The 22,203-nt window shown below is 34.3% G+C and overlaps 1 protein-coding gene and 1 pseudogene across 1 annotated transcript; one reads left to right on the forward strand and one right to left on the reverse strand.

Annotated features, from left to right (window-relative positions):
• Positions 1-2,993: 2,993 nt before the first annotated feature.
• On the forward strand, positions 2,994-5,945 carry LOC119542747 (olfactory receptor 6C74-like). Its single transcript, XM_037847415.1, has 2 exons — positions 2,994-3,905; positions 5,811-5,945. The coding sequence occupies exons 1-2, from the start codon at positions 2,994-2,996 to the stop codon at positions 5,943-5,945; spliced, it is 1,047 nt and encodes a 348-aa protein (XP_037703343.1).
• A 12,789-nt stretch (positions 5,946-18,734) lies between these two features.
• On the reverse strand, positions 18,735-19,707 carry LOC119542748 (annotated as a pseudogene).
• Positions 19,708-22,203: the final 2,496 nt, after the last annotated feature.

Here is a 22,203-nt window from a genome sequence, read left to right on the forward strand (position 1 = left end):
TGTTGTATCTATATTTCTGATGAAACTTCTTATGTCTCTTCTCTCCTAGATCACCAGAATGATCAAGTTCAGGCTATGCCTACTCCAGTTAGTAACTTTAATTTCATCGATCAATTAAGTTGGCTACTTTCAAGAATAGAGTCATGGTTATAAACTCTTCTTCAAACAGGACTTGTAATTTTCCTGCTTGTTATATCTATTCTTGTTAAATGTCTCTTGTCCCTATGTTCTCAAATTATAACTCAAATATGTATAAACCGTTTTCATCTTGCAGAGCCCCTACCACGTACGATCCATTTTCCCCTGAAGTAAATTGATAATATCTGCAAGTTATGAGTCAGAGATTTCACTAGAGAAGCCCCCTAGTTCAGCAGGATCATCCAGAACAAACGATGACCTGATTCCCAAGATTGGTAATAGATATTATTTTCAGGGGGAAATTGTAGTGTTAGAATTTAAAACGTAACTCTGAAACTGTAAGCAAGCTATGCACTTAGGTTTTGATCTCACAGAGAAGCAAAATGTAGGGCGTGCACCTAGTCATATACAGGCATTAAGATATACATTAATCACTATTGTTTGTTTTCATCTACCACCTTAGACTTGGAGGCACCAGGCACCATGTATCTTAAAGAATGTAATCCTAAAGGATGTAGTAAATAGCTGAGATAAGAAGCTAATGAAATTCTCCAGATTTGCTAAATATTACATGTTATACAAGATGATTAACTTTCTTGGTCTCTAAAGTGTATAAGAGCCACAAGAAAAATCACTACAGGAAGGCAGATTTGGGAATTTCCCCCTATCCTTTGCTAGCATAAATAAAACTTCCTTGTCCTCCACAGCCACCTTTGGTGTGTCTGTGCATGAAGCCGCACCATATTGTTGTATGTTAATGGCCATGCAAGTAGCTGTGAGATGCTATCTCACTGAGATTTTTATTTTCATTTTCCTAATGCTACCATTATGCAAAATACCAGAAATGGATTGGCTTTCATAAAGGGGTTTTATTTGGTTACAAATTTATAGTCTGAAGGCCATGAAAATGCCCAAATTAAGGCAAACCCAGATTTGTGGGAGGGGAAACTCTCATCTCACAATGTTGTCATCAGTCAGAGATCAGCATTCTATTCTAATTTTCTTTTTTATTGATAGAAAATGAGAACTTCAGTTTTACTTTCTTTAAGGAAAGAGATATTTTGTCTAGATTAATATACTTGGAAAATACTAAGCTTATTTATACGAAATTTTAGTATCCACTCTAGAGATTAGACTCCATCTTAATGTCAACATTTAGGTTTCCTTATAGAAGCTGTATTTAGACTCAACTTCTTCTTAAAAAGTTAATGATGAAGATAACCAATTAGCATTTTCTCTGCAAGAATTCCCAAGGCCCTAACCAGTTCTCAGTAGTCTCTTCTATATTAAACAGCAAAGATAAATCTACAGTGATGTAGAAACAAAACACTTTATGTCATAAAGAGAATTAAATCCTCAGTCTAGTGACCAAAATTCTTACAAGAACAAACTACTTATTTGATTCTAGATCAATAAATTACATGTATAGATTTTAAGTGGTTTAAACGCAGACATTATTCAGTTCTATGTGTAGGGAAAACAGAAAAATGAGTTTGAAAATGCCACCGTATGCTGTTAGAGAGAGAAATTCATTGGGTTTTGAATTTTTAATTAAACCTTCCTGGATTTAATATGAACATGAAGTTGATAGTTAGGAGGCAAAGAATAATTTGTAGGTTAGGAAGAAATAAATATTTTATTGGAAAAATCATTCCTATTATATTTTTGATTAATAATACAAGGGAACAATTTCACAAAGCAGAAATCATGAAAAGTAAGTATTTTCAGCATTTTATTGTTTTTACACAAAATAATTACAATTAAATCCTTTTTGTTCTCAATATGTACTCATAAGGTTTAGACAATTAAATGCAAAATTAGAGACAAAAATATTTGTGTGATTCATAATTAACATTTAATATGGAAATTTAAAAGATTTATGAATTTATTAGAATAGCACAATGAACACATCAATAATTTATATTAGAAACTGACTGATTTAAATTTATGTTTATGCTTATATTTATGGAGGACTTGGGTACTTAAATATTACTGGATATAAAATAGTATTTCTTAAATTGATATAAAAAAGTTGAAACTGAATAACTGAGAAAAATTCCAAATTTCTCACAAAATTTCAGCTTAATTCTGATGCATTGTTGCTAAAAAAATCATAAATTTATTTCCACTGAAAAGTTCCATTTGATGATAATAGGGAACACAAAGACCAACCAGAAATAGTATCCTCAGAATATAGTCAAATTTTTAAAAACTAAATAAAAAAAATTCATGCTTGATTAGCCACTTAAAGTGTTCAAGTATACAGGAAAGGTATACTTTGCTGAAAGAAACTGAGCAGGACATTATTTTAATAGTAAAGGAATAAACCAAACTTACCTTAAAAATTATGCTTTCTTGTGGACTCTTAAGATTGCAGGAATTACTTCTCAGTATCTAAGAAAAGAAGTTTAAATCAGAGAAACTTACAGATACTACTAAAAGGAAATATTAAAGCCATTCTGCTACAAAGTAAAAAAGATGTAAAAAGAGAATTTAGAAACTGAGTAGCCAGAGAAGGAGATGAAATTATCAGGATTAAGCCTGTATTTCTACTGCTATGTGAAAAGGTTAAAAGCAGAGGAGAAATGGTGTGAAATGGTTTTTGAAATGGGTACAACTGATGATTGAAGGCAAACGCTGGATTCTCAAATATTTCTTGCATATTCTCACTTTTTAGAGATGGAGAAAGAAACACCATAGTTAGCCAAGTCACGCTGTACAAAAGATAAGCATTTCAACTGAGTTACTTGTCTTTTTCATAGCACTTTCAAATCTCTATTCAGCAAAGCCCTTTCAACTTAAAAGGAATTACCCATTTTTTTCCAGATCTGATGTAATTCAGAAAGTATTTAACCATGAGGAACCACACAATGGTGACAACATTTATTCTTCTAGGAATCACAAATGACCCCAACTGGCAAATTGTAATTTTCCTTTTTCTACTTCTAACATATTTATTGAGTATTACTGGAAATCTGACTATCATCCTGCTCACTTTGGTGAATTCCCACCTCAAAACACCCATGTATTTCTTCCTTCGGAATTTCTCCTTCTTAGAACTCTCATTGACATCTGCCTGCGTCCCTAGATTCCTGGTCAGCATTGTCACTATGGATAAAACAATTTCCTATAATGCTTGTTTAACACTATTTTTTCTCATCTTCTTGGGTGCATTGGAGTTTTTCCTGTTGGCTGCCATGTCCTATGACCGCTATGTGGCCATCTGCAAACCCCTTCATTATGCAACCGTTATGAGCAGCAGGGTCTGCACCCAGCTGGTCCTTAGCTGTTGGTTGAGTGGGTTGTTAACAATCTCTCCAGGACTTATCATGGGCCTGGGGTTGGAATTCTGTGATGCCAATATTATTGACCACTTCATCTGTGACTATTCTCCTGTCCTGAAGCTCTCCTGCACAGATACACGGGTCATAGAATTGTTGAGTTTTATTTTAGCCATTGTTACACTCCTGGTTACATTGGCCCTGGTGATACTCTCCTATGCAAATATCATAAGAACAATTTTGAAGATCCCTTCTGCCCAGGAGAGGAAAAAAGCTTTCTCTACTTGTTCCTCCCACATGATTGTTGTTTCTATCTCTTATGGCAGCTGCATTTTTATGTATATTAAACCTTCTGCAGAGGAAAGGGTGTCTTTGAACAAGGGGGTGTCAATACTCATCACTTCAATTGCACCCGTCTTAAATCCTTTTATATATACTCTAAGAAATAAACAAGTGAAGCAAGCCCTGAAGGATATAATTAAAAAGGTCTTTATTGCCTTAAAATAATGGATTTGGCTTGTATAAAAGCATACCACTAAAGCTTATTGAAAGTTGCAGCATCTATCAACTATGCTTTAACATATTCATTTATTTTAAATCATGTGATGATAATGACTGAAGTCAAGGAAAGGTTGCCTTTTAGTTTGATTTCCTGTATTCATATTCCTTTATTCTGCTGGAATCACCTAATTCTTTTAATTTAATTCTTTGATTTTTGTTCACCCTTGAGATACTTCACTGAGTTCATTTTAGAAATCAATATTTCCATGTTTTTCAAGGATAGATGTGCCCAGAATATAGACCACTTGTGAACTCTATAAGCATTTTTTTAATCTTTAGGAACAGGTTTCTTTCTTAAACCACACAGTGTATATATTTTAGGAAACTATATGATGTTTCCAGAAACATAATAATGGACTTCAATAGAAGTATTCATGTTCAGTTTTAAAAATTCTCCAAATCTTTATTCATCCTTAAATCAGTGGAGTCTTTTTCTTTTAGGTAAGAGTCCTTTATATCAGAAGCTAATTTAAGGAATCTAGGTAGATTATGCCAAGATCACACATTAAGTAAATGCTAGACCTTAAGTTTGTATCTAAGTTTTAAAATTCATAACATATACAAGTAATAACTGTGTAATATTGCCTTTTATTTGAATGTAATGGGATTATTTGATCTGGAAAACCATGTGATGAATAACAACTATCATAAAATATTTCAAAATCCAAATTAAGAGGTAGAAAGATTAGCTCTATATAACTCTAGGGGACACAATAAGAACTTATGTTTGAGATATTTGAGATATTTATTTTAATGCATATGGAACTGTAATTCATCTTGAAATCTTTTGCCATATTTTCCCTCACAGGTTTGTCTTTATACATGTCCTTTCCTTCTTTGGTGTTCCTTTCATTCTTTTTCAAAATCATGCTCTGAATAATCATTAATGATCTTTTAGTCTCTCCTGAGAGTTCACTCTTCTCTGTTAGCATGTATCTCAACACCATCATCAAAAAGGCATATTTTAAAAATAAGAAAATCAAAAGAGTAAACTGTGGCATTTATTGTTTCAAATTTAATTTCTTAGATAACAACTCTGTCATTCTCTGTCCCTTTAATGTTTCTTCATAGTGCACATTAATAACAATTATTCAAGTATTAATTATCTGTTTCAAACTTTGGAATGTCAGTGCAGTCAAAGTAGGGGCTTTAATTTGTTCACCCCTCTGTTTACAAAGTCTAACAGACTGTCTGGTACATGGTACTGCTCAATTATACTTAAATAATAAATTCCTCAACTCTAGAATTACAATATTTTTATAATATGTTTTAATATTTGCCTGTTTTGTCACCCTTTTAAATTTTCTTTGTCAGAGGCTTCCAGAACACTTTTATGTTTATTTTTAATGTAAACAAAAGGCATGCATTCTATTTTCAAAGGCAGCACTGTCTGTTTAAATGAGTTTACAGATATTTCATTTTAGCTACAATTTTCAACTCAACTGATATTTAATTCAATTTTGTGTCTAATTATTACATATTGTTTTTATAGTTTATCATGAGATCTTTCTATTTTTATATATCAAGCTATCTGCCTACATATGTATTAACTTTCTATCTCTATCTGTGACCTAAAATACTCCATTCTTTCAGGTAGGTATCTATGCTTTCTTTCTTTTATAACATTATTTTCTCTTTGGGGTAATACTAATCTTCAACATTTTGGACTCTCTATTATTTCCATGTATTTTAAATCCTCCTTTTGGCATTTTGAAAACTGTTCTGAATATTGAGAGAGATTTTAATGTTTGTCCTCCTAATCACTGCTTTGAATTGCTACAGCATCAAATTTATGGATTTTTAAGGATTTGACAAGTAATTTCATTTTAGATTGTTTCTTTGCAAATATTTACTATATTAATCATCTTTCTTTTACAGATTTCTTATAATCTTGCTTCCTTTTCTTTTCATTTTTGGTATAATCAGCTTGCACTTTTGTGTGGCTTTGTATTTACCTCTTCATAAAGCCATAGCTTTTCTACAGCATTAAACTTGCCAAGCAAGTTCTCAACCTTACTTCTGTATCTGGCACTTTCCAGAATAGACTTTTCTTCTTTTCCTTTTCTCTTTGCCTTTCTTTTTTGCTTTTTTTTCTTCTTTTGTTTATTTGTTTATTTATTTATTTATTTGTTTATTTATTTATTCTGGTGAGTTTCATGCTGGTTGTTTTTCATATATCTTTTTTTGCATTCTTTTACATGTCCATACTAAATTTTTCCTTTGTGTTTTTTTTTGTTCCTTTCTTCTTTGTGCCAGCCAAATTTGCTTCAACATTATATACTTGTAGGGAAGAAAGTGGTATATACTCCCATTATTACCTTTTCTTTGTGTGACATTTTCAAGTATCACTTTGCCAGGTTAAATGATCCTCTGAACTAAAGGCAACAGTGAAAATATTGGAAAATATTATCAACTTTTCCCAAAAGGCTTGTATATGTGTGTGCCATATCAAAATCCATGGAATTACCATTTTTGAGTGTGGCCTTATGTATCTGTTAGAGATTCATGATCATGTAGAAAAACATCACACAACTATTTCATAAATTAAAACTTAAGAGGATAGACATATAGCTCTCAAATTTCTTAAAAAAAAAAAAGCAAAACAAAACAAACCCTATTCTTTGTGTCTGGCATCAGAGAATGGTAAAGATTCAAATCTTCTTTCTACCGTATTCAGGTGTACTCAATTTCTTGAGGTGATTCCTGATAATAATTATTTTATTAGTGAGGATCTTGTAGAAACCCATGTGTTGGATTCTTTATAATTTTCTTGTTTTTCGTAATTATGGATATAGAGACTTCAGAGGACAATTTTAGCCAGTTTCCTTTTTAAATCCAAAACTCTCCAGCTCCATCCACCTAGCTATATCAGTTTGCACTTCTCCATCTTTCCATTGTCAGAAGTTAACTGAAAAATTGTAATGATGGATAGAGTCCTAGTCTCTTTGTCAATTTGTGTACTGCTCACCATTTAAAACATCTATATTATGGATTTTCAGATGAAGAAATAATGTACTATTTATTGTTTGTCATATTCAACTAAAGTATCCTGAATTACAATTTCTACAGAGAATTCCTCTCTTATTTAATGTGGAAATCTGAGAGCAATTTGTACATTAAAAGGTATGAGATATTATTTCTACACATTGTTCTTCCCACTATGGATACTCTAAATGCCCAAATCTACATTTCTCTTGCATGCATTAGATTGTAAAGGCCCTGCTCAAGCAGGTAAATGATAATTATGGAAATAATGTAATTCCTGTTTTAAAGAGAAGAGGATATTAGTAACTATTCACTGGAGATGAATTTAAGACAAGCAGAAACAATACCAGAAGGGTTATTTCCATTTTCTAGAATTAAATCTATGAGGTTTAGATATGAATATACTAGCTTTGGCAATGAATGCTCAAAAGTCAATTCTAAACTTTCCTGGTGTTTTACAATGCAAGTTATTAAAAGAAATCACTAAAATTATAAAACTCCTCAATTCCTAGAATCCATTATCTGATTTAAAATTAACTAATTTCATACTGTCACTTACATAAACATAAATCTTTGACAATTATAAAATGTTAACAAACATATTGAACAAAATAACAGAAAATTTGGATAGCACCATATGTAATACTGTATAGAATCATCAATCATAGTTTATAAATAACAAAGCAATCCTAAATCTGGACACTCTATAGGTGAATCTCCACTAACAGTATTTATCCAGAGAAAGTCATCTAAATTTGTGTAAGCATAGAATTGAATGGTGTATTTATTCATTGAACGAATGTTTATTAAACAATATAAGCTAGTGTTTTAGGATCCAAAAATGTAGTGCTGAACCTAAATGGAAAGAAAGTGATGCATGAATTATAAAAGAAAAAATAAAGCATATCATGTTCCTACTATATTTATTATAGCCCAAGAACTTGGTGATATGATTGAAAAGCCTCTTCCCCATTTCTAGGTATTATAATTGTCTGAAGTGAGACATGAATTACATAGAGTAGAATGTACACATTTTAAGAATATGGTGTAATGAATTTGGTTAAATGTGTACATTTATCTTCTTTATATATCTGTGAAACCACAAGAAAGAGGGTAATCTGATAATCTGTAAACAATAAACAAATATATCAAGTAATCACAAAATGGATTCAGGTATTAGTGAAATTTAATAAACAATCTACTTGTTTAGTTCTCTAAATTATAGTACTGAATAGAAGAGTATCCACAGAATATTCTTTTTCATTACTACTTTGATTTTTCTGGGAAGAAGCTTCAGTGAACAGTTCAAACACATATATTTTTCACTTGAATAAAGACATAGGGGGATTTCCCCTGGGGTAATCAAAGGAAAAAAAAAAGAAGTAGAAAACACCGAGGAATATACACCACACTTAAATGGAAGCATTTTTAATTAGGTGGCCTAGGGAGATTTTACTGAGATGGCTAAGAACAGTTAGCATAAAATCAAGGGACTCTATTTGAGCTTGTAGAGTAGGGAGCTGGCAGACACATTACTCCCATTCTAATAACATGATAAAAAGCTGGACAAACTGCAAATTAATGACTTTTCTTAAAAGCATGCCAGAATTAAGTTGCAGCACAAATGACTAACTTCTATATCTAGAGAGAAGACAGGTGTCAGCTGGGAGAAATAGGAAACAAATGGTTGCTTGTCTGTGGCAGAAACCATCCTTAACCCCATATAAGGTTTTAAAAAGATTCAGTATTCAGACTGAGATTTTAATGAATGCAAAATGCTGAATTTGGGCAAGCAGAAGAGTGTGAAAGCCCTAAAGGTCCAAAGAGGAGGTTTTGGGCTCTCTCCTACATGTGTCCTCCAGAAAGCCCACCATTTCTCACATATGCATTCAGGGAGAATCCTGAGCCAGCATCCCCCATGGTGCTGGCTGGAGAGGGGAACAGCAGTCACTGTGACACTGCCCAGACTCTTTCCCCTGTAATTTCTATGAAATAAAAATAAATCTTCAAGGAAGGACCACAAAAATGTAGTAGAGGGCAGCTGCTATAGGAAATGAATGGCAACTACCTATGAAACTATGCCCAGACCCATGTTCCATATCTCTATTATGCAACAAAAGCTTCAGATTTAGGGAAAAGAACCACAAAATTTTAGCCTAAGGCACCTGCTGGAAATCCATGCAGTTGTGGGAGAGGAATAGGGGGGAGAAACTGTACCCCTGAATAGTGGTGGGAATAGTTGTGAAGGCCACAATCCAAAGACCCAAGTTCAAAATTACCTGTTTAAGACCAGCTTCATTAGATCAGAAAATGCCTCCTCCTGCCTCCTCCCCCATCCTCCCACTATCATGCTAACAAGTGTGGAGTATACATAACAGTGAATGCAGTCTGCAGAGCTCTAAAAGACAGATTCTCTCTGGGGCCAGTGCAAACATGAGGGGCAAAGACAAGCAGGAAGACCCAAGGCAAGAGGGGATAGATGTTGAGGAATACCCTCTGGCTAATTAGCCCACAAAATAAACACAAGGATCACTCAAGAAACCTGAAATCCTTGATGACTGAGGGTAACCATAGAAACAACAAATTTCAAACATAGTCAAACACCTGGCTAGGTTAATGCAAATGTTCACACTAAAAGTCTACCAGAAATAAAGGCATGTTCAACCTCAAGCATAATTAAAAAAAATCTTTGTGTCAATTGTCTCAAATAATTTGAAAATCTTTGAAAAGTAATGCAACAGGAGATTTTTGGGAAGATGGCAGAACAGGAGTGGCAGAGTAAACTTCCACTCCATGAACAAAACTAGAGAAAGGGCAGAAAGCCCCCAGGACAGTGGTTTCAGGGTGTGAGCAGCTGGAGAGGGACCTCCACAGTTCATAGTGGGGACTTGGATGAAAAAGTGGAGAAATTCCCTCTGAAAGGATGCAGTGAGTTTATTGAACTGGGACTGCCACTGCAGGATGGAAGCTGGAGATGGCCACCATGCAGAGAGGGAGCAGCCCTCCATTCCCCATGCATCCATCTCATTAACTAGCTGGGGAGATAACCCTCCATACCCCAGTGGCCGGGAGCTCTTGTGAGAAAACTCAGGATTCAGTGGGCCCATGTTGAATGCATTTACTCATCCTCCATGGAAGCCCACAGTGTTCATCGGTGAGAGACAGGGAGAGGTGAGTGTGCCATACAGAAGAACCAGGAGACCCTCCTCTACCCCAGAGGCTTGCAGGCATATGGCAGGAGGGGACTGGGGCAAATTTGAGCTGGAAAATGATATACACAGCCCCATAGCCCAAGAGTGAACCACTTGGAGGCCCAGGAATCACCAGACCCACTGTGCCCTTAAGCAGACTCCCTGTTGAACTGCACAGGGCCTGACCCACATCCTCAGGGATGGCACACCTCAGTGCACATGGAGAACTGGTGCACTGATTGGAGACCCTGCTCAGTGAGCAGCCCCAATTGGAGAAGAGCTGGCTTCAGGGTAAGAGTTTGCTCAAAAGCACCATCTGTTGGGAAGATAAGGAAAGTGCACTCCAGCGAGCTGTGGTTCTGCCAAATTTTAAATAAATTTCCAGGTAATCCTGCATCTCCCAAAATAAGCTTATCAAGATAAGCAAATGCCATGAAGCCAAGAGAAAACCACAAATCACATGAAGACCCAAGTAGATATGGACAAACCAAATGACCAGATTAAAAAGCTGGAGGAGAAACAGAATCTGTATCAATTAATGAAAGAAGTACATACAGATCTCTAAAACAACTTCAATGGGTTTGCTAAAGACGTAAAGGACATTAAGAAGACTCTAGAAGAACATAAGGAAGCAATTGAAAGAGTAAATACAAAAATGGGAAATCTTATGGAAATAAAAGTTACTAGAGACACACAACAGCAGATTTGAAGAGGCAAAAGATTGAATAAGTGAACTAAAGGGCAGAGCAATTGAGTACAAATGCACAAAAGAACAAATGGCAAAAAAAAATTAAAAAAAAAATTGAAATAGGTCTTATGGAAATGATGGGCAACATAAGTGAACAAATGTTAGAATTATTGGTGTCCCAGAAGTCGAAGAGAATAATAAAAGGCTAGAAAGAGTATTTGAGGACATAGTTGGGGAAAACTTCCCAACCCTTATAAATGACATATATATGCAAAGCAAAGAAGCACAACAAACTCTGAATAGAAGAAACCCAAATAGACCCACTCTAAATATACTATGTATAGAGACATATACTAATTGTATTTTCAAAGCTGAACAGAAGGAGAAAGTCCTGAAATCAGAAAGACAGAAGCAATTCTCCACATACAAGGGAAATCACATAAGACTAAGCACTGACTACTCAGTGGGCACCATGGAGAAAAGAAGGCAGTGGTTTAACATTTAAAATCCTGAAAGAGAAAAATTGCCACCCAAAAATTCTTTATCCAGAAAGATCTCCTTCAAAATTGAGGGAGGGTTTAAAATTTTCACAGACAAATGAATTTTGAGAGAATTTGTTAATAAGAGATCAGCCCTACAAAAAATGCTAAAGGGATTTCTTCCAGTTGAGGAAGAAAAGAGATGTCTGGAGAATGGCACAGAATTGGATTGTATTAGTAAGAGTAACTTAAAGTAAAAAAGAGAGGGGTGGGGGAAATAGATCTGACAATTAAAAGCTGAAGGATAAGATGGCTGGTTCAAGAAATGACTTCACAGTAATAACATTGAATGTGAATGGATTAAACTCCCCAATTAAGACACAAACTGATAGAATGGATCAAGAGACCCATCTTAGACCCATTGACACAAAGAAATTGAAAGTGCAAGGATGAAAAAAAAGAAACTCCACACAAGCTTCAACCAAAAGAAAGCAAGTGTGGCTATATTAATATAGAAAAAATAGATTTTAAATGCAAAGACATCATAAGAGAGAAAGAAGGGCACTATATATTAATAAAAGGGAAAATTCGCTAAGAATATTAACCATCATAATGTTTATGTACCAAATCAAGGAGCTCTAAAATACATGAGACAAACATTGGCAAAACGGAAGATGACAATTTGCATTTCTACAATAATAGTGGGAGACTTCAGTAACCACTCTCCTATATAGGTAGAACAACCAGCAGAGGACCAATAAGGAAATTGAAAACCTAAAAATGTGATAAATGAATTAGACTTATCAAACACATATAGATTGTTACATCACAGATTACCAGGCTATATACTCTTCTCTAGCACTCACGGAATGTTTTCCACAGTAGATCATATGCAGGGGCACACAAGTCTTAACAAATTTTAAAAGATTGAAATCATTCAAAGCATGTTCTCTGGCAATAATGGAATGCACTAGATGTCAATAACATCCAAAGAACCAGAACATTCACAAATATATGGAGTTTAAACAAGGCACTCCTAAACAATCAGTGGGTCAAAGAAAAAAATTGCAAGAGAAATTGGTAAATATCTAGAGACAAAGTGAGAACACAACATATCAAAACCTATGTGATGCTGCAAAGGCAGTTCTGAGAGGGAAATCTATAGCTCTAAATGCATACATTAAAAAGGAAGAAAGAGCTAAAATCAAAGACCTAACTGAAAAACTGTAGAGGCTAGGGAATGGTCAGCAATGTAACCCAAAAGGAAATAGAGGAAAAGAAATAACAAATATTAAGGTAGAAATAAATGATCTGGAAAACAGAAAAACAATGGAGAGAATAAATAAAACCAAAAGTTGGTTCTTTGAGAAGATCAACAAGAGTTGCAAACCCTTAGCTACAATGACAAAGTCAAAAATACAGAAGACCTAAATAAACAAAATCACAAATGAGTGGGGTCATTGCTATGGTTCCCAAATAAACTTTAAGAACCATAAGAAGATACTATGAACAACTGTACACCAACAAACTAGAAAACATAGAGGAAACTGGAAATTTCCTGGAAATGCAAAAACAACCTAGACTGAGTAGAGAAGAAATAGAAGACCTCAACAAACCAGTCCCAAGTAAAGAGAACTGATCAGTCATCAAAAAGTTTCCTGCAAATACAAGTCAAGGGTCAAATGGCTTTACTGGGGAATTTTGCCATTTTCCAAAATGAACTGACACCATTCCTGCTCAAGCTCTTTCAAAAAATTGGAAGAACAAACACCACCTAACTTGTTTTATGACGCTAATGTCACCTAATACCAAAACAAGATTAAGATACTACAAGAAAGGAAAACTACAAACAAACTCCATAATGAACATAGATGCAAGTATTCTCAACAAAATACTTGCAAATTGAATCCAAGAGTACATCCAAAGAATTATACACCATGACCAAGTAGGGTTCATCCCAGGCATCCGAGAATGGTCAAACAAGAAAATCAGTCAAGGTACAACACATTAACAAATCAAAAAGGAAAATCAAATGATAATCTCAATAGATGGTGAAAAAGCATTTGACAAATTCAGCATCCCTTTTTTGATAAAAACACATCATTAGGTAGGAATTGGACTAAACTTCCTCAATATGATAAAGGGCATAATTGAAAAACCCACAGCCAGCATAGTACTCAATGTTGAGAGACTGAAAGCCTTCCCCTTAAGATCAGGAATAAGACAAGGAAGCCCACTGTCACCACAATAATTCAACATTGGGCTGGAAGTTCTAGCCAGAACAATCCAGCAAGACAAAGAAATAAAAGACACTCAAATTGGAAGGGAAGAAGTAAAACAACCATTATTTGCAGATGATATGATCTTAAATTTGGAAAATCCTGAGAAATCAACAACAACAAAAAAGCCACTTGAGCAAATAAGCAAATTCAGCACAATGGTGGGAAACAAGATCAATGCACAAAAGCCAGTAAAGTCCTTATGTACTAGTAATGACCTAACTGAAAAGTCAATTATGAAAAATATTCCATTCACAATAGCAAATAAAAATAAAGTACCTAGAAATAAACTTAAACAAGGATGTAAAAGGCCACAACAGAGGCAGTTACAAAACGTTATTAAAGAATTCAAAGAGGACCTAATTAGGTGGAAAGATGTTCTGTGTTCAAGGATAGGAAGGCTAAACATTGTCAAGATGTCAGTTCTACCCACGCTGATCTACAGATTCAGAGCAATTCCACTCAAAATTCCAACCTACTTTTCAGACTTGGAAAAGCTAGTTACCAAATTTATTTGGAAAGGAAAGGGGTCTTGATTTGCCAAAAAGATTTTAAAAATGAAGAACAAAGTGGGAAGACTTACACTTCCTGACTTTAAAGCCTACTATGAAGCCACAATAATCAAACAGCATAGTGCTAGCACAGAGCTAAACACATTGTTCAATGGAATCAAAACAAGATTTCAGAAATAGACCCCCAGATCTATGGTAGACTGATTTTTGATAAGGCCCACAAACACCGAACTGGGACAAAACAGTCTCTTCAATAAATGGGTCTGGGAGAACTGGATATCCATATCCAAAAGAATGAAAGAGGATCCCTACCTCACATTCTATACAAAAATTAACTCAAAGTGTATCAAAGACTTCAATATAAGAGACAGTACCATAAAACTCTTAGAAGATAATGTAAGGAAACATCTTCAGGACCTAGTAATAGGAGGTAGCTTCTTAGTCCTGAAACCCAAAGCACAAGCAAAAAAAGAACAAATAGATAAATGGGAATGCCTCAAAATCAAAAGCTTCTGTGCCTCAAAGACTTTGTCAAAAACGTGAAGAGGCAAACAACTCAATAGGAAAAATATATGGAAACCATATATATGAAAAGAGAATATCTAGCATATGTAAAGAAATCCCACAACTCTATGACAATAATACAAGCAGTCCATTTATAAAATAGGCAAAAGATATGAAAAGACATTTTTTGGAAGAGGAAATACAAATGGCTAAAAAAAGAACACACATGATAAAAGCATTCATTTTCAGTAGCTATCTGGGAAATGCAAATCAAAACCACAATGAGATATCATCTCACACCAAAAAGAATGGCTGCTATTAAGCAAACAGGAAACTACAAATGCTGGAAAGGGTATGCAGAAATTGGAATGCTTATTCACTGCTGGTTGGAGTGTAAAATGTTACAGCCACTGTGGAAGTCAGTTTGGTGGTTCCTCAGAAAAGTAGATATCAAGTTACCCTACAATCTGGCAGTTCCTCTTTTCAGTATATACCTAGAAGATCTGAAAGCAGTGACACAAACAGACATTTACACTCTGATGTTCAGAGAGGCATTGTTCACAATTGCCAAGAGATGGAAACAATCCAAGTGTCCTTCAATAGATGAGTGAATACACAAAATGTGGTATGTACATATGATGGAATACTACGCAGCAGTAAGAAGGAACAGGGTCCTGAAACATGGCAACATGGATGAACTTGAAGATAAAATGCTGAGTGAAATAAGTCAGACACAAAAGGAGAGATACTGTATGTTATCACTAATATGAACTCCCTGAATAATGTAAAATCATAATGTAGAATATAGGGGATGTAAAGAGATAGACAGAAACAAGTGAAGGGAGAGTGATGAACTAATATGTACAGACATGTTAATGGGAGTGAATGTAAAATTATGGGCATGTACAGTGGTAATGATAGTTCATTAATGGGATTATAAGTATCAGTGCTGCATTGAAGGCAAACATGTTTGAAAGGGGTTGTTTAAAAGAATGTATCCCGCAGATTAGCATTACAAATATAAATAAGTGTTACATGATCTACTTCTAAGTTATGACAATGGCACAAATAGTTAACAACAGAGTGGTATATGGGAAAAGTACCTATTGCCTATTTTAGACTATTTTTTATGTGAATACCTTACTAATACTAGGGATGAAAAATTAGGGGCTGATAAGGGCTTTGGGATGTTTTGTGTTATAATGGTTTAAAATTGAGAGTGATGATGATTGTACAACTAAGTGAAGATAATGTGAGACATTGATTGTTTATCTTGGACAGAATATATGCTATGCGAATTTGGAACCCCCTACTTAATAAATCAAGCTCTTGTTTTGAGGCTTGCTCTTGTGAAACTTATGGCTGTTAAAGGGTTGCTAAGCCTTCCTATAGTTATGCCCAAGAGGCACTTCCAGAGAACCTCTTTTGTTGTTCAGATGTGACCTTTCTCTCTCTAAGCCCAAATCTGCAAATAAATTCATTAATCTCCCCACTATGTGAGACATGGCTCCCTGGGGAGTGAGTCTCCCTGGTGATATGGGACATGACTTCCAGGAATGAGCCTGACCCTGGCATAGAGTGATTGAAAATGCCTTCTTGACCAAAAGGGGGAAATAAGGTAACAAAATATGGTTTCCATGGCTAAGAGATGTCAAATAAAGCCAAGATGCTATCCTGGAGGTTACTCTTATGCAAGCTTCAGCCAATGGCCACAGTAAGTCAAACCCAAATCAACAGCAGTCCCCCAAGTCCTAAAAAATACCAAGGTCCCTGTCTGAGACTATATAAATGTTTCACTCACTAAATTTCTTTCTCAGAAACTTAAATCCTCCACAGTATTCCTATGCCAGATATGTTCCCAAACCCAGAGGCAACAACCTCTTTAAGAACATCAACCTGATACATTACCCTTCACTGAAATGTTGACACCTCTTTTCAATATGAATAAGTTACAGTGGTCACTGCCCAGATATCCCTGAAGATTGAGACAGTGATCTAACGAGAGAGAGGACTAGCAACAGACAAAATAGGGTTTAACAAAGGGTTACTAATACTGAATCTTTATATAAATACGTACATATATTTTGGTCTCCAGGGTATTAGAACAGCTAGAAGGAAATAATTGAAATGGTGGATCTGTAACCCGTAATATTCTTTGTAATTTCATCTACACCTACTTGTTAAATCTTACTTTGAAAGTTATCATTTTTCTGTATATTTGTTATATTTCATAATAAAAATGTTTAAAAATGATGTTAGTTGTAGGCTTTTTGTGGATGGCCATTATCAGGATTAGGAATTTTAATTCTATTCATAATTTGCTGAATATTGAGTCATGAATTTATGTTGAACTTTGGAAGTACCCAATACACACTGGTAGATGCACCTGAATGGCTATATCAATTGTAAGTGCACAACTGAGCTGGTGATTAGAGAGTGTTTTCTGAAGAAGAGGGTCTCTTTGACTTTACTGTCAATGTGGGAAACCAATTGGAGGAGAAGGAAGACATGAGGCAAGTGATTTTGGAGAAGGAAATGAGGGCTTTCAAGAATTTGTGAAAATGAGAAGATGAACAGTTAAACTACAGGTCTAAGTTAGGGAATACTGGGATAAAATGGTTTATGCGAGGGGGTAAAGGACAGATTCCCCTCCTGTCACATTCACAAGGGCCCTGATAGGTATATGGGTTGAAGAGAGCCAAGTCTGAGCTCCAGAGGGACCAGTTAAATCTCCAAAATATAGTCATCAGCAGACTGATTTCCTTTCCACCTCACTGCCTCCCTCATGTTCCCAATTTTTCATTCGCTTCTCTACATTGGACCCTGATGCCTACCTCCTCTGCAGGGCCCATCTCACTATACTGCACTCTTAAAAATAGGTGTAGTTGGGTGGAAATTCTCCAATATCCCCTAATGAGATAATCAAGGTACTTGATTCAAATAATGTAAATGAAATTGTGTCATATATATCGTTTTGCAGTTGTTAAATTGTTTCTTTCCATCAGCATGTGTAGAAGGTTAAATAGGAAATGTCTAAATCATTTTGAATTATTTGGGCAATGTCTATCCCCAAAATTCAGCAGAAAATAATCTGGCCCTGAGAGTACAATATCCTAGAGAGAAAATACATCTCCAGTTTCTCCTTTAGGATTTCTTGGCAGTTAGTGACTACTTCCATTGGCTATTCCTTTGAAAACTCATTTTAGCGTAACTCTATGGAACTATTGCTGAATGAGTTCTCAACTGGATCTGATAAATTTGGCTTTCTTTTTCTTTGCCTCTGACCTTCTCTCTCCTCTCCAGCAAATAAACTGTCAGTCTTGCTGGGTTATCAGTTTTATTGAATTTTTTTCAAAGACCTGGAATTTACTTCTTTCATTTTCTGTATTGTTTATCTATTCCCAATGTCTTTGATTTCTGCTCTTATCTTTATTATTTTCTTCCTCCTAGTGTTTTTATTTTATTGTGCACTCCTTTTCCTACTTTATTGGGGAAACAACTTAGATTGTTTATTTGAGAGCTTTCATCTTTCTAAGCATTTATTGCTGCTATAAATTTCCCTCTCAGCATTATTTTAGCTGCTTCCAAACAGTTTGATATGCAGTATTTTCATTTTAATTTAGTTCAATATACTGTACATTTCCTTTGAGATTACCACTTTGACCCAGGGCTTATTTAGAAGTGTTGTACACTAAGTATTTAGAGATTTTATGGTTCTATTTCTGCTTTAATTTCTAGTTTTATACCATGATGGCAAAGTACAGTCAATTCACAGTTATTAGGAATATGCCAAATATTCTACTTACTGAGGTTAAGAGAATTATGAGAATGAATTCTGGACACTTAAATTTATGCTTCTGACTAGGAAAACATGAAAAAAATAGAGACATTTATGCTTAATTTTGAAATGTGGAAAATGTAGATTAATCTGAGACATGAAATTTTGAGCAGAAAGAAGTGGTCTCAATGAAAGGAATTCTAGATCTAGACAAATCTATTGAAAAGAGTAGAATTCAGGAGTATGTTACACAAACAAGGGTAATAGCATTAGTCACATCTGGATAGAGGGAATAGAAAAAAGGTAAAATTAAGATGATCTGGGCATCAAAGTATATTTCAACATCTTTCATTTTTTTTCAGACAATAGGATTTACTTGCTAGGAAAGAAAACATCTTTCTTACATTGTCTCTGAAGGCTTGTTTGACTTGCTGGTTTCTCAGAGTGTAAATGAAAGGGTTTAAGAGGGGGGCAACTGAAGTATTGAGCACTGCCACACCTTTATTTAAAGCCACCCTTTCTTGTGCATTAGGCTTAATGTACATGAAGATACAGCTTCCATACGAAATGCAGATGACAATCATGTGAGAAGAACAGGTGGAAAATGCCTTTTTCCTTTTCTGTGCAGATGGAATCTTCAAAATCATCCTTATGATAAGTGTGTAAGAAATAATCACTAGCATCAGGGTGACAAGAAGTGTCACTATGGCTAAAGTAAAAGAGAAAAATTCTATGGGTCTGGTATCTGTGCAAGAGAGCTTAAGGACAGGGCCATAGTCACATACAAAATGATCAATGATATTGTCACCACAGAACTTCAACTGGAGACCCATGATCAGTCCTGGAAAGACATCCAGAAATGCAGCCACCCAAGAAGTAAAGACCAGCTTGGTGCACACTTTGCTGCTCATGATGGTTGTATAATGCAGGGGTTTGCAGATAGCCACATAGCGGTCATAGGACATGGCTGCTAATAAGAAGAACTCTGCTGCTCCAAAAAAAAATGAACAGAAATAATTGGAATGCACAAGCATTATAGGTAATTGCTTTGTCCTTTGTCATTATGCTGACCAGAAATTTAGGAATACAAGTTGTTGTCATTGAAATTTCTAAAAGGGAAAAGTTCCTCAGAAAAAAGTACATGGGTGTTTTAAGGCGGGAATCAAGGAGCGTGAGGGTGATGATCATCAGGTTTCCTAAGATACTAAAAATATAGGTTATAAATAGGAAAAAAAATAGCACAATTCGCCAGTTTGAATTATCTGTCAACCCCAGCAGAATGAACACCACTGGCTTTGTATAGTTTTTCATGGCTGTTTCTACATTTTTGTAAGATCTAGAAAGAATATAAAAAGAAAAGTCATCCCAATCCTGAAGTTTTTAATGGATTATTTTGAAAGAGTTTTTGAAAGGCCATAAGAGTCAGTTAAAAAAATGAATTAAAATTAATATACATAGACTAAACAGTACAATATACATATCATTACACATCTTTCCTCTTTGTTTTCAATCCACTTGTTCATTTACTGTATCTTGAAACTGTAATTCTCTGCAGCTGTCATACAGAGAGTTGCATTCTTCTTGGATTTCTATGTATTCCAGATTTTCCAAGGTTCTCATTTCAAATATTGAGAAAAATTGCCTCACGATGCTTGCATTAGGTGGACGAAAACCACCATTGATTTAGGAAACTGTGGTTTTCAATATTCTATCACTGCTTTTATCAAACAGTAAGTGTGTCTGGGGTGGGATAGAAACACATTTAATTCAGATATATTTGCAAAAAGATTTTACTGTGAAAACAATTTGTAAAAATATTTATAGGTTATATACAATTTGTTTCAAGCCAATGTGAAATACTATTTAAAACATGCCATATATCCTGTGTTGTAAGGTAATTTATAATAAGCCCATTTCTTTTCATGTTCTTATTCTGTAATTGAAAATTACTTTTAGAGCTAGTACATATTCCAGCTTTCATTGGTACTCAAGGCAGTTAATCTATTATTTCTTTCATGGAAAAATCATTTTCAAGTGACTTCTTTAGATTTAATACAATTGCTCTTCCATATTTCACTTCAAAATTTTCCAGCTCATGGAAATGATGAGCACATGGTGATGAATTCTCAATTAACATTGGTCTTTTGTGATTTATGCAGGTTTGCTAGTTCAAAGTAATTTACATGTCCACATTAAAGCAAGAAATAAAGCTATGTAACTATTTTAAGAATTCAATTCATGTTAAAATACATGTAGATTCAATCATTAAGAAAAATGTTACTAGTTTCATTTATGAGTCTGCTCCACTCTTAGGTAAACATGAAATGTATTATCAAAATTTGTATTTGGTATTTAATTCCCACAATTCTGCAATAATTGCCTTTGTTTATGAATTTGAAAAATATGGCTAAAATTTTAAGTCATTTTATGACAAATGCTGGATCTACCCATTCTTTTTATTTTTTTCATTGCTTTTGATCTAAAAAAAAAACAGATTCATTAACAGGGTAAATAATAAATATACTCACTTTTTTTTAAAAGCAAATCATAAAACTTGTAGTCTAAATTACCATTTCTCCTTGGTGTTCTTCATAAAAAAGTCTTGGTGATTGCTTTGCTTTTATTTTTTTAGATGCTTCTTTGACCTAAATTTGTTTCAACTGAAATTCAACTTATAAAAATATTCTTTGTTTGGATATTTCAAATAATGCTAGGTTTTCTGCATCCATTTTCCTTCATCCATTGCCACTGATAGTACAATTCTTCCACTAGAAATCAATATTCCTAAACTCTAAAAGCAATGTCACTCGAATCCAGAAATCTTGTTTCACCTACAGTGAAATAATGTATGCTATACCTGAAAGAATAATACTTTAAAAATCTTATTTACCCCTAAGTCAAATCAATCTCATCAGGGAGAAATATGTTTTTGCTAATACTACAAAAAATGCAGGCTTGTTTTTCCTTTTCCTAAAGCTGAGATGGTATATATTCAGAAAATAGTAACATAGATCTTTGGGGAATAACTTACAGTATGGTGCTAATTAAGCATAGTTATTAGTCATTTTTTTTTTGTTTATTTTTAAAAAGGGCATAGCCCAGGGAATCGGCTTATTTTATGTGTTTGCTAATAAAAGTGAAAAAGAAATAAATTAACACTGATAATTATAGTATCCAATTAACAAACAAAACACAAAGATAAATATTTTTAACAATTTATTTTCTCACCCTTTTTTTCTACAGAAGTTAATTGTTTTTAAAATTGGGTTTATGTTATTTAATGTAATGGACCTGGCTGTTTTAGTTCCCATTACTTCTTAAGAATTTTCATGCTCATGTATAAACATTAAAATCATTGAAGATTACATTGTATCCCATTTCATAATAATTTTCAACTTTTCTTTCAGCTGGGCATTTGGATTGTTTTGTAAAATCAGTGCTGTATGGTAGTTAAAGATTATTAGATATGGAGTGCAACTTCATGTTCAGATTCCAAGATACAACATTCCATAGCTCTGTGACCTTGATCAAGTATTAGATCTCCTTGGATTTGCTTTCTTTTCTTCAATTTAGGTAGAAAACAGTCCTTCATTTGGTTTATGTGAGCATTAAATAGTCATGCAAAACATTTATCCATGTGCCTAGGATTTAGAAATGCTTGCAACTATTGATTCTACTTTTTATAAAAGATATTGAATGATTTACTGTTTTATAAACAAAATACACATTTTTATGAGTGTTTTAACAATTTATTATTCTCATATTGAATTAAACCAAGTAAAATTGCATATATATATATTAGCTTTT

This window comes from Choloepus didactylus, chromosome 8 (assembly GCF_015220235.1).
Source record: "Choloepus didactylus isolate mChoDid1 chromosome 8, mChoDid1.pri, whole genome shotgun sequence".
Lineage (NCBI taxonomy): Eukaryota > Metazoa > Chordata > Mammalia > Pilosa > Megalonychidae > Choloepus > Choloepus didactylus.

Coding starts and splice junctions, on each gene's coding strand:
- LOC119542747 (XM_037847415.1), top strand. CDS start 2,994: ATGAGGAACCACACAATGGTGACAACATTTATTCTTCTAGGAATCACA. Junction 3,906..5,810: donor TGAAGGATATAATTAAAAAG/GTCTTTATTGCC, acceptor ATTTCATTTTAG/ATTGTTTCTTTGCAAATATT.